Source organism: Martes martes (genome assembly GCF_963455335.1).
Source record: "Martes martes genome assembly, chromosome: 1".
Classification (NCBI taxonomy): Eukaryota; Metazoa; Chordata; class Mammalia; order Carnivora; family Mustelidae; genus Martes; species Martes martes.
Window position 1 is genome coordinate 134,858,129 of NC_137888.1, and position 13,744 is coordinate 134,871,872.

Genomic DNA, 13,744 nt, shown 5'->3' on the forward strand with positions numbered 1-13,744 from the left:
TGTGGGGCTCCAAGTGGACGTGCACTTAGGGGAACACTGTTCAACCCACTCCAACACATTGAATAAGGAGAGAGAAAAATCAACCGTTAAATTTGATTAATTGTAGTATATTCTTTAACTTACTACTCCACAAGATCACTGTAACATGTAATCAACAGAAAATAATTCATTTTTTAAAAAAATATTTTATTAATTTATTTGACAGAGAGATCACAAGTAGGCAGAGAGGCAGGCAGAGGCAGAGGGAGAAGCAGGCTCCCCACTGAGCAGAGAGCCTGATGCGGGGCTCTATCCCAGGACTCTGGGATCATGACCTGAGCCGAAGGCAGAGGCTTAACGCACTGAGCCACCCAGGCGCCCCAACAGAAAGTAATTCTTAATGAGGTATTTTAACATTCTTCTTTTGTTTTTGACACTAAGTCTTTGAAATCCAGTATTTACTTTACACTCACAAGGCATTCCCAACTTGGACCTGCTACCTTTTGAAAACTGGACCCCCACTTGTGGCTGCCTTCCACATCCTGGCTGGCACAGTTGCAGGGCTGTGGGGCTGACAAAACGTTTAGACTTCTCAGTGTTTTTCCTGTGTTTTCTTCCTCTCTCCTTTGCTCTCTCTGTCCTTTTATCATCCTGTTAGTTTTCAGGGAATTTTCTATTTATTTGGAAAAAGTCTCGTTTGTTCCGAACAAAAGACATGAAAGTCTACTTTGTGAAAGCTGCTGGGATCCCAGGACTCAGTGGGGGAAGCAAAGTGAGCCAGTTCTGAAAGAAAAAGTCCTTTATTCAGTTATGTTTGTGAGTGTTTATTGTTGAATTCATTAAGCACTTCTGTCACAAGTAGCTTAAATAAGTGTGGTTAATATTTGGGATGTAACATTTTTTATTAGTAAGGGCAATACAAGACTTTATTCTTCCAGAATCTCTCTGCCATGAGATCTGTGACCCATTTTCAGCCCTCCATGAACACGGCCATTCTTCCCTGTCATGTTAAGACAAGAAGGGGAATAAAGTTTTCTTTCTGGGCTGATTACTCTAAGTCTGTTGCAATAGTGAAGTTAAGATTTATATCTTTAAAAATCTATATTGTCTTCTTTAAGAATTGCAGGCTTGTTACTTTTTGGCTTGAACCTCAGTAAAGGCTTTTATGAGCAGCCCCACAGGGAGAAAAGTTTTGGATCCTTGAATTCTTAAATGTGGTTTGTGATAAGGATGTGTGGTTTCTGCCCTTCCTCCCCCACAACTGATTTATACCAAGCCTCTTTTATTGTCGTTGGAATTTTTCTGGAATTATGATTTCCCCTCAGATGAATTAATGCTAAAGAAAATTAGTAAGCAACCCATGAATATGAACTTTAGAGAAGAATATAAAGTACAATGTGAATATTCCTTTTCCTCCCCCAGTTTTGCCCCCCCCCAATAAGTATGTATCTATCTGGTTTCTCTGTGTATCCAAATAATACATGTTTAAATTGCTTATTCACTAATTTTTTTAAAAAAGAGATATTGGGTTATGCTTTGAGTTATTGTATAGTTTGGTTTTTCAGCCTTTTACTAGGACCTAGAGAGGTTCCAAGTCTGCACAGTTAGCTGTATGGGTAAAGGTGGCATAATAGTCTGTGGTACCCATTACATAGCCTTTTTTTTTTTTTTTTTTTTTTTTTTTTTTTAAATCAGAGAGAGAGAGCACAAGCAGGGGGAGCAGCAGGCTTCCTGAGGCAGGGACTCGATCCTGGACCTTAGGATCTTGACCTGAGCAGAAGGCAGCTGCTTAACTGGCTGAGCCATCCAGGTGTCCCCCAACCTACATAACTTAGTAAATTCTTCCCTTATTGATCAGATCTTACCTGACATATATATTTCTTTTGCTCTAATAAACAGTATACGAATATCATTGAGCACATGTCAATATGTCTGTAGGAGAGCTTCCAAGTAGTGCCCTTCAGCCAAAGGGCATGAACGTGGCAGTGTCTCTTCCCACACAGGGTATATATGAGGCTGTGTGTTTCCTCACATCTTGGTCAACTTTAGATACCAGTGTCAGCCTTTTATTTATTTATTTTTGCCAGTTTAATTAGTCTGAGGAAATGTGCCACAGGACTTTTAATTTTTCATTTCTCCATTACTAGTTACTTGGACCATTTTGTTGGTTTATTTGCCTTTAGCATTCATTTTTCTTGGAATCCTGGATTTGCAAATTTTTTCAATTAGACTGTGTCTTTTTCTTATTGTTTTATAGATGATCTTGATATATTCTGAATATTAATACTTTGTTACATATGTTATAAGTAATGATTATGGAACTTACAGATTAATTTAAGGAGAACTGTTAGGTGTACAATATGATGTCTTCCTATCATGAATACTGCATATTTCCTTGTTGCAGTGAAGAAATTCATCCAATCTTTAGTAGAAAGTTGTAGTTTTCTGTGTATAGATCTTATTCATCTCCTTGAAGATTGGTCCCTAAGTATTTGATGGCTTTTGCTATTAGGGTTTTTTTTCCTATTACAGTTTCTAGGTGGTTATTGCTGAGAAAGAGAAAAGTTCCTGAGTTTTATATGTTGATCCTATTATCCAGCTGATTTATTTATTTCTTTATAAGTTATGATAATCTCTAAAGATTATATGCCAATTTTTATAGTTTTGTGTACTTCCAGGACAATATATTTTTTTAAAAGACTTTATTTTTTTGACATAGAGAGATCACAAGTAGGCAGAGAGGCAGGCAGAGAGAGAGAGGGAAGCAGGCTACTGCTGAGCAGAGAGCCCAATGCGGGGCTGGATCCCAGGACCCCGAGACTATGACCTGAGCCAAAGGCAGAGGCCCAACCCACTGAGCCACCCACATACTGCACCCCCTTCCAGGGCAGTACTGAACAGTGGATGTATTGAGGGCTTCCTTGTTTTGGTAACTTTAATAGGAATGAGGTGTCTCTCTGTTTAGTATAGTGTTTATTTTCAGGTTAAGATTATTTTCTTCTATGACAAGTTTGCTGTTTTTAAAATCAGAAATTGATACTGAATTTTATGAAAAGCTTTTTTGGCATCAGTTGTAATTATTTTTTCTTAATTTGTTAATTGATTAATTTGTTTGAAAGGACTATCTTTGCATTCTTGTAATAAGCTTTACTTAGTAATTATGTGCCAAAATGCATGATTTTAATCCTGTACTGTTGTATTTAATTTACAGATATTTTATGTCAGTTTTTTGTGTGTGTGAGATTGGGCTAGTGACTTTTTTGGTGTTTTTTGCTCTCTTTCTGTTTTTGTGTCAGGGTTATACTGGATTCATAGAATGACGTGAGTTTTTCATCTTTTTCTAATGCTCTGAAACAATTTATAATAAAAGGAATAGTGTAGACCCTGGCTGTCCAGTGTGGTAGCCACTAGCCACAGATGACCGTTGAGCACCTGAAACATGACTAGTCTGAATTGAAATGTGAGGTCATATATGCCTTGGATTTTGATGACTTAGCATAAAAAATATGTAAATTGTTTTATTAATAATGTTTTTATTCTGATTCCATGTTAAACTGGTAATATTTGGGTGTATTATGTTAAATAATTCTATTATTTACTTTTCTTTTTTTACTTTTTAAAATGTGGCTACTGGAAAATTAAAAATTTTACTTATTTACTTATTTATTTTTATAAATTTTATTTATTTATTTGTCAGAGAGAGAGAGAGGAGAGAGAGAGAGAGAGGTAGAGGGAAAAGCAGGCTCTCCACTGAGCAAGGAGCCTGACAGGGGATTCAGTCCCAGAATCCTGGGATCATGACTGAGCCAAAGGCAGACACCCAACTGACTGAGCACCCAGGTGTCCTGAAAATTAACATTATATTTATTTTGGCTAGCTCTTGAAAGTTAACTGGAACTTTCCTATAAAACCATCTGATCTTGGGACTTTTTTATATCTTTGACAACCTTTTCATTATCTTCTAGGGTTGTCAGAAAACTTTACTACCTATTAAATGAGGTTTGATAATTTCTGTTTTCCTAGGAAGTCACTTATTTCATCTGGTTTTTCATATTTATTGATATAAAGTTCTACAGAGTACTTATTTTATTTATTTATTTATTTATTTTTAGATTTTATTTATTTATTTGACAGATAGAGATCACAAGTAGAGAGGCAGGCAGAGAGAGAGAGAGGGAGAGAGAGAGGAGGAAGCAGGCATCTGAGCAGAGAGCCTGATGCCTGGCTTGATCCCAGGACCCAGGGATCATGACCTGAGCCAAAGGCAGAGGCAGAGGCAGAATTTTGATAGATTCCTTTCTCACATTGAGGTCCTTCATCCATTTTGAGTCTATTTTCATGTGTGGTGTAAGGAAATGGTCCAATTTCATTTTTCTGCATGTGGCTGTCCAATTTTCCCAGCACCATTTGTTGAAGAGGCTGTCTTTTTTCCATTGGATATTCTTTCCTGCTAACCCACTGAGCCACCCAGGTGCCCCCAGAGTACTTATTTTAGTTATAAATCTGTAGTTTTTATCTCCTTTCTCACTGTTATTTTTTCTCTGCCTTCATTAGAGTGTCAAGAGTTTGTTTATTTTAATGGTCTTTTCAAAAATCAACAATTTATTATGCTCATTAGGTATATGATATTGTTTGTTGATTTCCCTAAATTTTTTTTACATTAGTTCTTTTTGTCAATTTTTCTTGAGTTTATTTTGTTACTCTTTTTCTAGATTATTGAGTTGAATTAATAGTTTGTTTATTTTTAATCTTTTTGTTTTCCCTATAAATGCATTTAAGGGTTTATGTTTTCCCCTAAGTGTTGCCTTGATCGTATCTCATAGATTTTGTTATATTGTGTTCTTTTTTTTTTTTATTGTGTTCTTGCTAGGTGATTATATATATGGAACCTGCCCATCTCTTTCTCTTTACTCCTGTTAAAATAAATTGTCCACCAAGATCACCCAGTAAGCCTTTGAATGACTTCCCACTGCTCTTACCTATAGTGGAAATGGAGCCAGTTTATTCTTTGAGGTGCATAACTTTTTATGTAACTCATAAGCTCTCAAGTCTTTTGTTCAGTAGAGCTATAGCCTCTTGCCTAATGATTGGGGCCAATATCCTCAAACTACTTCCATTGGTTGCAATATCTTTAAGTCCTTGCTTTAAAGTACTAACTGTCATAGTTCATCATGACCTCACCGTTCACCTTAACAGAGTTCTCCTTGCATGTTATCATTATCGGAGCCACCATAATCTTTATTACTACTTCCATTAATTCAGCATCTGCCTCCATTAATTGCTTAATGCCCCCAACAGTCCTGTGAGATAGGTATTCTAAAATCCACTTTATAGATTGGGAAGCTTGGAGGGGTTAGTGATTCACCTAGGTTCACATAGTAAGTGTTGCAGCTAAGATTTGAAACTGTATTTCTATAGTTCCCAAGTCCTTTCCTCTTGATCATGGCACTGATGCTGTCTGCTGTCCCCTGGAGCTCTTCTACCAACCTCAACCTAAGCTGAAACATTTTGCCAACCCATCTTTGGCCTGCATTCCTTCACCAGTTGCTGCTGTGAGTTGGAGGAGGGCAAGATGTTGAGGGGCAGTGGAGAAAGATTTAAGAGCCCTTGCAGGAGTGCTTAGTAAGGATGTTTTCTCAGAGTTTCCTGGCAGTCTCTTTTGTGATGGTGAATAGTCTCAAACTTCACGTCTTTCCTCTGGCCCATTTTCTCTATCTCTGGCCTCTTAGCTCCTCCACAGGCTGAGAAAGGCAGTATAGCCTGAAAGAATGTTCTGGTTCATAGGTTTTGCTGCTGGAAGATCTTGTCTCTTTCCGCACGACTATTTGGGAAGATTTCCAGGAATCCATTTACTGAGCAGAGCTTCAAGAGGAATTGGTATGCGTCACCTATTTGATTCAGTCCCAGAGTCTTATCTCTTCTAGGCCAGTGGTTCTCAACCTTTCGCTTTTAATTTAGGTTTAATTTTTAATATAAATACCATGACTTAAAAAAACAAGGGACAAGCAGAGATCTGTAAATGACAGGCTCCAAAAAAAAGTTGGGGGGGGGGGAGTAATTCTGCAATGTATTTGTTTATAGTGATAATTTTAGAATTTTAAACTATGCATGTTCTTTTATCCCCTTCATAAAAATCCTAGAAAATTCTGACACAGAGAAGGTGTTAACTTCTCTCTTTTCTCCTCTGTCACCCAGCTTCAGGAGAGTGCCACTGGTCTCAAATTCCATAAAAATGTTTCGGAGAAAGCAGGCACCTATATATTTAACTATACATGAGGTGAGGGGTAAGAAGTATGTTCGAAAGCACACACATGCTGTTCTTCTTCAGAAATGAACTGTTCTTCCCCCTCCTCTCATCCCCTGTGAAGGGTCCCTCGTCTGTATAAATCTCCCTGACATGCTCCAATTAGTGTGTGAGTGTGTGTGTGTTTAAGACTTTATTTTTGGTAATCTCCATATCCAAGGTGGGGCTTGAATTCACAACCCTGAGATCTTGGGTCGAATGCTCCACCACCTGAGCCAGCCATGCACTCCAAGTGTGTGTGTTTTTTCATGGGTCCATTACTAGTAACCCTTCCTTTTAGATCAGAGATGCTCAGCTTTATCTACACATTGGCATCACCAGCTTAAGAAAAATACTGATGCCTGGGATCTATCCGCAGAGATCGTGAGTTAATTATTTTGCAGTCAGGTGTGGGTATCAGGCTTAATGGAGCTCCCCAGTAATTTTAATATTAATTCCAATATGCCTCTAAGGTTGAGAACTGCTTAACAGACTGAGCAACCCAGGCACCCCTAGATTTTTATTTCTGCAGAAATTTGTTGTGTCCGCAGTATCTGCTCCTATGATGGATATGTAGTAGGAGCTCAGTGTTTGCAGAATGAATAAATAGTGCGAGAGACAGTAGGAAAGGTTCACATTCTGTCTATGCTTTTTCCTCTGCATTCTTCCCACCCCCTCCAAATACGGAGAAAACACTCCCTGTTAGCACTGTCTTCTGAGGTAATCCATTCCTAACACAGTGTTAGGTGAAGAGCTATGGTATGAGCCCATGGATTTCAACCCCAAGCACGATATGGAGAAATTTCTTACTCAGACCTTTGAACCAAAAAGTGGTGTTTTGTTGAGGTGGATGGCCCTTGTAGAAATGGTGTGTAGAGGCCCACCTGCTTTAGGGCTGATTCAGAACAAGTTGGCTTCTCAAACTTCCTTGGATGGAGGAATTTCATCTCACTGGGTCACGGTCTCTCTGAGAATCTGGAGTTACAAGTACTCGCTGTGGGTGGTGGTATTCTGGTCCATACAGAATTCCTGCCAGTTGTCCCGCCTGCCCGTGGAAAACCTGCCAGAGGAGGAGACTCAGGCCGTGGTTGCTGATGCGCCCGGATGGCAAAAGCCATCACGTTTGTCAGGAGTTAATGCGGTTACCTGGGTGAATGAGGACAGATTCCCAGATTACATAATTCCTTGGGGTTTTGAGCTGCATTTATTATGCAGCTGACTCCTAGCCTTAAAGTTAATCTTGGGCCTTAGTAAGTGTTGAAACTCTTAACTAGACAACTTGGCATCTTTTTGGTAATTCCAGGGGAATCTTGTGTTCTTTTGGTGGACCTTGGTTAAGGTATTGGAGTTCTTTTCCATCTAGATATTAAGGAGATTTATAAATTCAGAAATGTATGAATAATTAATGTGCTTCCCTGTGTAACAGAATATGTATTTGATCCTGGAATGGAGGTAAAAAATGAAAGGAAATAGGATGATTTGCTCCTGTAAGTTAGTGACAGAAAAATGGATGCCTCTGTGAGTAATGCCAAAGGAAAAGAGAAAGTGGGGAGGCTTTATACATGAGGAAAGGAAAAAAAAAAAGAAAAAAAGAAATGAGTTTGAAACCATCTGACCTCGTGTCTTTGTGTTCTCTTCCTATACCCATTTCAAGCCCAGAGGATCCTGTTTGGGAAAGGAGAGATGACGGGTCATGTAACCAAGCTGAAGTCCTGCTAATTGCCTATGAGACCTTGTAGGATTCCTCCCACTTCCAACTCAGCTCTTTCCTTCACTCACTGTGCTCTATCCATGCTGGTCTTTGCCGTTTGTTGAGCAAGCCAACCACTCTTGGCTCTGCCCTGCCTGTTCCCTCTGTCTGGGATGTTCTTCTACTGTATATCTAATGGTTAACTCCCTCTGCTCCTTCAAGTCTTTGCTTTATTGCCACTTTCTTAGGCCTACTTAAAATTTCAGATTCTGCCCTACCCTTCCCCAAGCCCCCTTTCCCCATCACTTCATCTTTCTTTCCATAGTGCTGTCACTTTCTAATATACTGTATAATTTGTTAATTTGTGTTGCCTGTTTGCCTCATTCTCACTATCCCACGGACAGGATCTTTATTCATTCCCTTTCATACCTAGCAAAAGTACCTGGCACGGAGTAGGCCTTCAAGACATACTGTCGAATGAATGACTCAGTATGAATCGAATTCTTTGGCTTGGAAATTAGTTCTGCAAACTCAAAGGTTTTGGGCCATTGCTGTTGCTCCTTCTAGGTTTGGTCTGCTGTATGTAATTAATTTGTTGGGACTATTATCATCATTTTTCCTTCTCTAGCCAAAGGCTTTTTTGGAAGGGGCAGTAGGATCAGACCAACTGCTCAGAAAAGCCAGAGGCTGTGTGAAACTCTTGAAGTAGATATTCCACTGCTAGGAGAGGAGTCCCCAAGGCGAGTGGTTTCCTCCATCCCTACAAAGACTATAGGCATGCATGTAAGTTCTCATGAGAGTCCTTCTCAAAAACATGGCCCTTGGGAACTTTCCAATCTCTGAAGAAGTGGATGGCTCATTATAGGGAATTTCAAGGTCCAGTTCAGCTTAATAATGAGCACTGTGGTTAACCTTCAGATCCTGATGCCTTGGCCAAACAGAAGAGGGTCACTTGAGCTACTCACAGGGGGTTGTGCTACCAAGTTGCTGTTTTTGGTCTTGCCTTCTCTATCCTCATTGGGATAACATGTGAGAAGCAGTCAGGTTGGGCTTGCCAAGGGTTCATAGGGTCCAGCTTATCTTCAGAAGCATAGGGAACTTATCTTCAGAAACATATTTTCCTTTCCCCTTGACCTTCTTGCCTTGCCAGTTATTTATTCTTTCCTTCCTTACTCTCTTAGATGTACACACACTTCAGAAACTGTCCCTGTCTTGGAGAATTTTCTGTATGAAGTTGAGGTAGCAGCCATTCTGTCATTTTCTACACATCAGACTTCTACCAACTTCAGCCATCTGCTATGGGGTTTGGGGGTTTGGGGGCTGCGGGGGTGGGAAGCAGGGAGAAAAGACCTGTGATCAAAGATCTAACACAAAGCCCAAGCACAAAAATCTGTGCGATTTGTTTTGTTAGAACAGTGCTATTCCGGAGAGGTAGAATGTGAACCGCATATGTAATTTTAAATGTTCCAGTAGCCACATTTAAAAAGTAAAAAAGAAACCAGTCAAATGAATTTTCCTATCTTTTATTTAACTCCATGCATCTAAAATACTAGTATTTCTTTTTTTTTTTTTAAAGATTTTATTTATTTATTTATTTGATAGAGATTACAAGTGGGCAGAGAGGCAGGCAGAGAGAGAAGAGGAAGCAGGCTCCCTGCTGAGCAGAGAGCCCGATGCAGGGCTCGATCCCAGGACCCTGGGATCATGACCTGAGCCAAAGGCAGAGGCTTAACCCACTGAGCCACCCAGGCGCCCCTAAAATACTAGTATTTCAAACATGGAACCAATGTGAAAATAATTAATGAGAAGTTTTTACATTAGTCTTCTAAATCTGGTACATATTTTATATCTGCAGCACATTTCAGTTTGGACTAGCTATATTTCTTTTCTTTTCTTCTTTTTTTTTTTTTAAGATTTTTATTTACTTATCAGAGAGCACAAATGCAGGTAGAGTGGCAGGCAGAGGCAGGAGAGAAGCAGGCTCCCTGCTGAGCAAGGAGCCCCATGCAGGACTCGATCCCACAACCCTGAGATCATGACCTGAGCCAAAGGTAGCAGCTTAACCGACTGAGCCACCCCGCTGTCCCAAGGACTAGCTTTATTTCAAGGGCTCAACAGCCACCTGTGGCTAGTGGCTACCATATTGGACAGTGTACACAGAAGCCTCTCACCCACAGTCAGCTGTGTTATATTTTATTTTTATGATTGAAAATTGTTGACATCTTTCTATCCTTGTCCTCCACTTTACACCCAAGACTCCACAAAAAGGCTAAATCATAAATCATGTTCATGGATCTCAAAGATGGTAGAGAAATGTGAAGTGTAAGGAAGATTTCTAGTAAGGGTTGCTAAAATAATAAATACTGGTATTCTGGTACAAGGAACCTGAGAAGTATCAAGATGGAAACCCCTGACTGCACAGTGAGGCCCTCTCCATCTTGTAGCTGGGAGCCTACAAAAGACTTGGAGGAGCTAGCAAATGTGGCCTTGAGCTGGGTGTGTCCCTCCTCGTTTCCTTGAGGTTGATAACTTCCTCAGTTTTGTGGATTTCCTTCCTGGTCCATGGGGCAGAGTTGCAGCTGGAGCCTTCAAGTATGCAAGGCTCAGTCATGGCGGAGACACCAGCCGGCTTCCAAGGACCTCTGGACAGTCTGGCTTGTTGCCTTGGCCAGCTTTATGGATGCGCTTTCTCAGAACTGACCACTTCATGGCCATTTGCTTGGGGGCAGTGGTATCAAAGGGCATGCGTCTGTTGTCTGAGCTGCAGTTCTCAATTCCAGCCAACAGAAAGGAAACCAGCAGAAAGACATTAAAATCCAAAATGTCTAGATCAAACAGCCTCTTTGCCTTTTTCATTTTTATTTTTTGTGCATATGTAGGAAATTTTGAAGTCAGGAGTGGGGAGGGTAGCTGTCCTATAACGAGTGGGTATTGATCTCACGGAAAGCAATGAGTCCATTGCTGCCTGTTGAATAATTTTTATCTCTGTTCCTTTTTTAGGCTGAGGAGTCTTGTAAATGTAATGGCTGGAAAAATCCCAACCCTTCTCCTACTCCCCCCAGAGCTGACCTGCAGCAGATCATTGTCAGTCTAACAGAATCCTGCCGGAGTTGTAGCCATGCACTAGGTGAGTTCCTAAATGTCTTCAAGGGAACTATAACCGATGTCATTGTTGCCTGAAAGTTCTAACTTACTGAATTTCGTGGGTTAGCCATACTTGCGTGCTGTTTGCCTCTAGGTAACAATGGAGTCTTGTTTAGTCTCCGGAATTTGCGTGACAAGCCCTGTGCTGTTTGCACTGCCTTCTTACCATCTCTTCCCGTTTCCCCCAAAGAGCTGGATTCGACTGGGGGATTGCCAGATGAGATGAAATGTGACAACTGAGTTAGTGGTATAAAGTGTGCCAGGTCCTGATTCATTCTGATTGGGGCCTGAGGGTCTTTGATCTCCAGGATAGAAAGCTCGACCAGCTGTTTATTTATCTAATTGTTACTACTACTACTACTGTTATTATTATTATTATTATTCTTTTCTGATTGAACTTTCTGAAAGTGCTTCATTGTATCCTTATATTCTTTAGTTTCCTGCTTCTGGTAGCTCTCTCTTCCTCGGGGTTGTGTTTGGTGAATGTTTACTTGTGCTTTCCCTTTCAACCTTCTTATCTATCCCTGCAAGATAATCATTGTCAGTTTGGCAAGATAGACTCTGCCAGAGTTACTCAACAGGACTGTGCTAATATGTTCTTGTCCTGATACGAGTTTTAAGTTAAAAATTTTTAAATTGTGTTTGGTTTGGGTAGATAAAAGTTAACGGTAGTTTTCCCTAGATATTAACATTCCGATTCATACAGGATCAGCTTGGGATATTCTGCTTCCCCACCTTCAGTTACCCAGTCTCCCAAAGAACGTCTCTACGTCTAGTTTACTGTCCAGGGCGGCTCTTGGTAGAACATTCTCACTGAAGTTGCTTACCCCTCCGACCATTTCTAAGTTGGTGCCTTCTTTTGGATGTCCTCTCTCTCTCAAGCTGCTTGGTGATATCAAATGGTTCAGTGTCAGCCTTCAAAGTAGCATGGTGTCAGGCCAGATCTGAAATTTTATTTTGTACTCAGCTGGAGAGTATTTCAGTACTTAGAGAGTAGAAAAGTAGATCATGTGATCTTCCCAGGAAGTTACTGCACTGAACTAACCTTCTGAGAAAGGATAGAGAGAACCTTGATCTCACAGAAGAAATAAACATACCAATAATTAGAGCATTGTAATAACTGGCATCTAAAATAATGTAAGTTCTGATTTTTGAAACAGCCGGTGCAAAGGAGGAATTCCAGAAGTCACAGAACACCTTTGCTTATAACCTACCTTTTTCACAATTGATCCCTGAGCCAGTGCCCTTTAGAATTTGCCTCAGGAAATATGATGCAATATGAAGCTGGCTCAGAAACTTCTTAAGCACTGGGCTCCAACTGTATTTGGTATTGATTGGGAAATCCGATTATCCTACATCAATTAACATTTAAAAACAGAGTTCTCTTTCTTAGCTGAGCAGATTGTCTCCATTCTGAGCATGTAAACAGACATGAATGCCCAAAGGCAGAAATGGCCTTTTACAAAGAAAAGCCAACTTTGTTCTCTTTCACATTTCTTAGCAAGCTTTGAAAACAAATACCCTTATTGGGTGATATTATAATCAAGAATGGAAACAAAAAAAAAGTACATATCCTTTGACCTGGCAAATCCCTGCCAGAAATGTAACCTACCTATAAATTAAGATGTGCCCTCAAACTCAAAGAAGTTAATTACAGCCACATTAATGACATTAAAAAACTAGAAAAAACCTAAATACCCCAATGTAGGAGATAATTGCTTGAATTATGAAAATCTATATTATAAACTCAATATGGCTATTAAAAATGATATATTTCCCAATATGGAAAGGCATTCTTAACATATTATAAATGAAAAAAGCAAGTCATAAAGCTACTTAATTGGAAGTTTTATAATTTAGGACTAAATTAAGGCTCCAACAGCCCAGTTTCAGATCTTGGCTCTCCAACCAGTCACTGTCCTTTGGGGCATTGTTATTCATCTGCCTGGAGCTCCATTTTCTCAGCCCTGAATCGAAGTTCATAGTATTTATCTCATAGAATTGTTGTGAGGCTTCAGTGAGATAAACATATAAAAACTTTAGAACCGTTCCTGGCAAATTATGATGCATTACTCTTAGCTCTTTTTGTTAATAGTAGTGTCCCCATTACTACCAGAGTCCTTTCACCTCAGCCAACAGATAGGAATTCTGTCCAGCCTAAGTAGTAAAACAGTGTTTATAAAAAGGTACCGGGAGCTACCAGAAGCTGAAAACAATGGGAAACCCAGTTTCAGTCTGGTCCAGGGAATCTCAGAAGCATAAATTTGTGGGCCTTCTGTCCAGGACACCCTGATGGGGTGAGGTCCATCAGCCCCTGTCCCTGTGAGTATGCCATCCCTAGAGGATGGGACCTGATTGGTGTAGCATCTGTCACGTGCCCAACCCTCGTTGCACCTTTAGGGAACTGCATAGAAGGTGGTCATTCCCACGCAGGCAAGCTGACTTAAGAACAGCATCACGGAGGCGCCTGGGTGGCTCAGTGGGCTAAGCCTCTGCCTTCGGCTCAGGTCATGATCCCAGGGTCCTGGGATCGAGCCCCGAATCAGGCTCTCTGCTCAGCGGGGAGCCTGCTTCCCCCTCTCTCTGTCTCTGCCTGCTGCTCTGCCTACTTGTGATCTCTGTCTGTCAAATAAATAAATAAAATCTTA

At 40.3% G+C, this 13,744-nt stretch overlaps 1 protein-coding gene across 6 annotated transcripts in view; it reads left to right on the forward strand.

Moving 5' to 3' along the window:
* The window catches only part of KAT2B (lysine acetyltransferase 2B), a gene marked incomplete at its 5' end in the record, with an annotated part of 100,552 nt that overhangs the window by 20,416 nt on the left and 66,392 nt on the right, over positions 1–13,744 (forward strand). For all 6 annotated transcript variants that reach the window (XM_080806002.1, XM_080806006.1, XM_080806004.1 and 3 more), the window contains one exon: positions 10,953–11,079. In XM_080806002.1, coding sequence (XP_080662128.1) covers positions 10,953–11,079 — 127 coding nt within the window. The remainder of the gene's footprint in view (positions 1–10,952; positions 11,080–13,744) is intronic.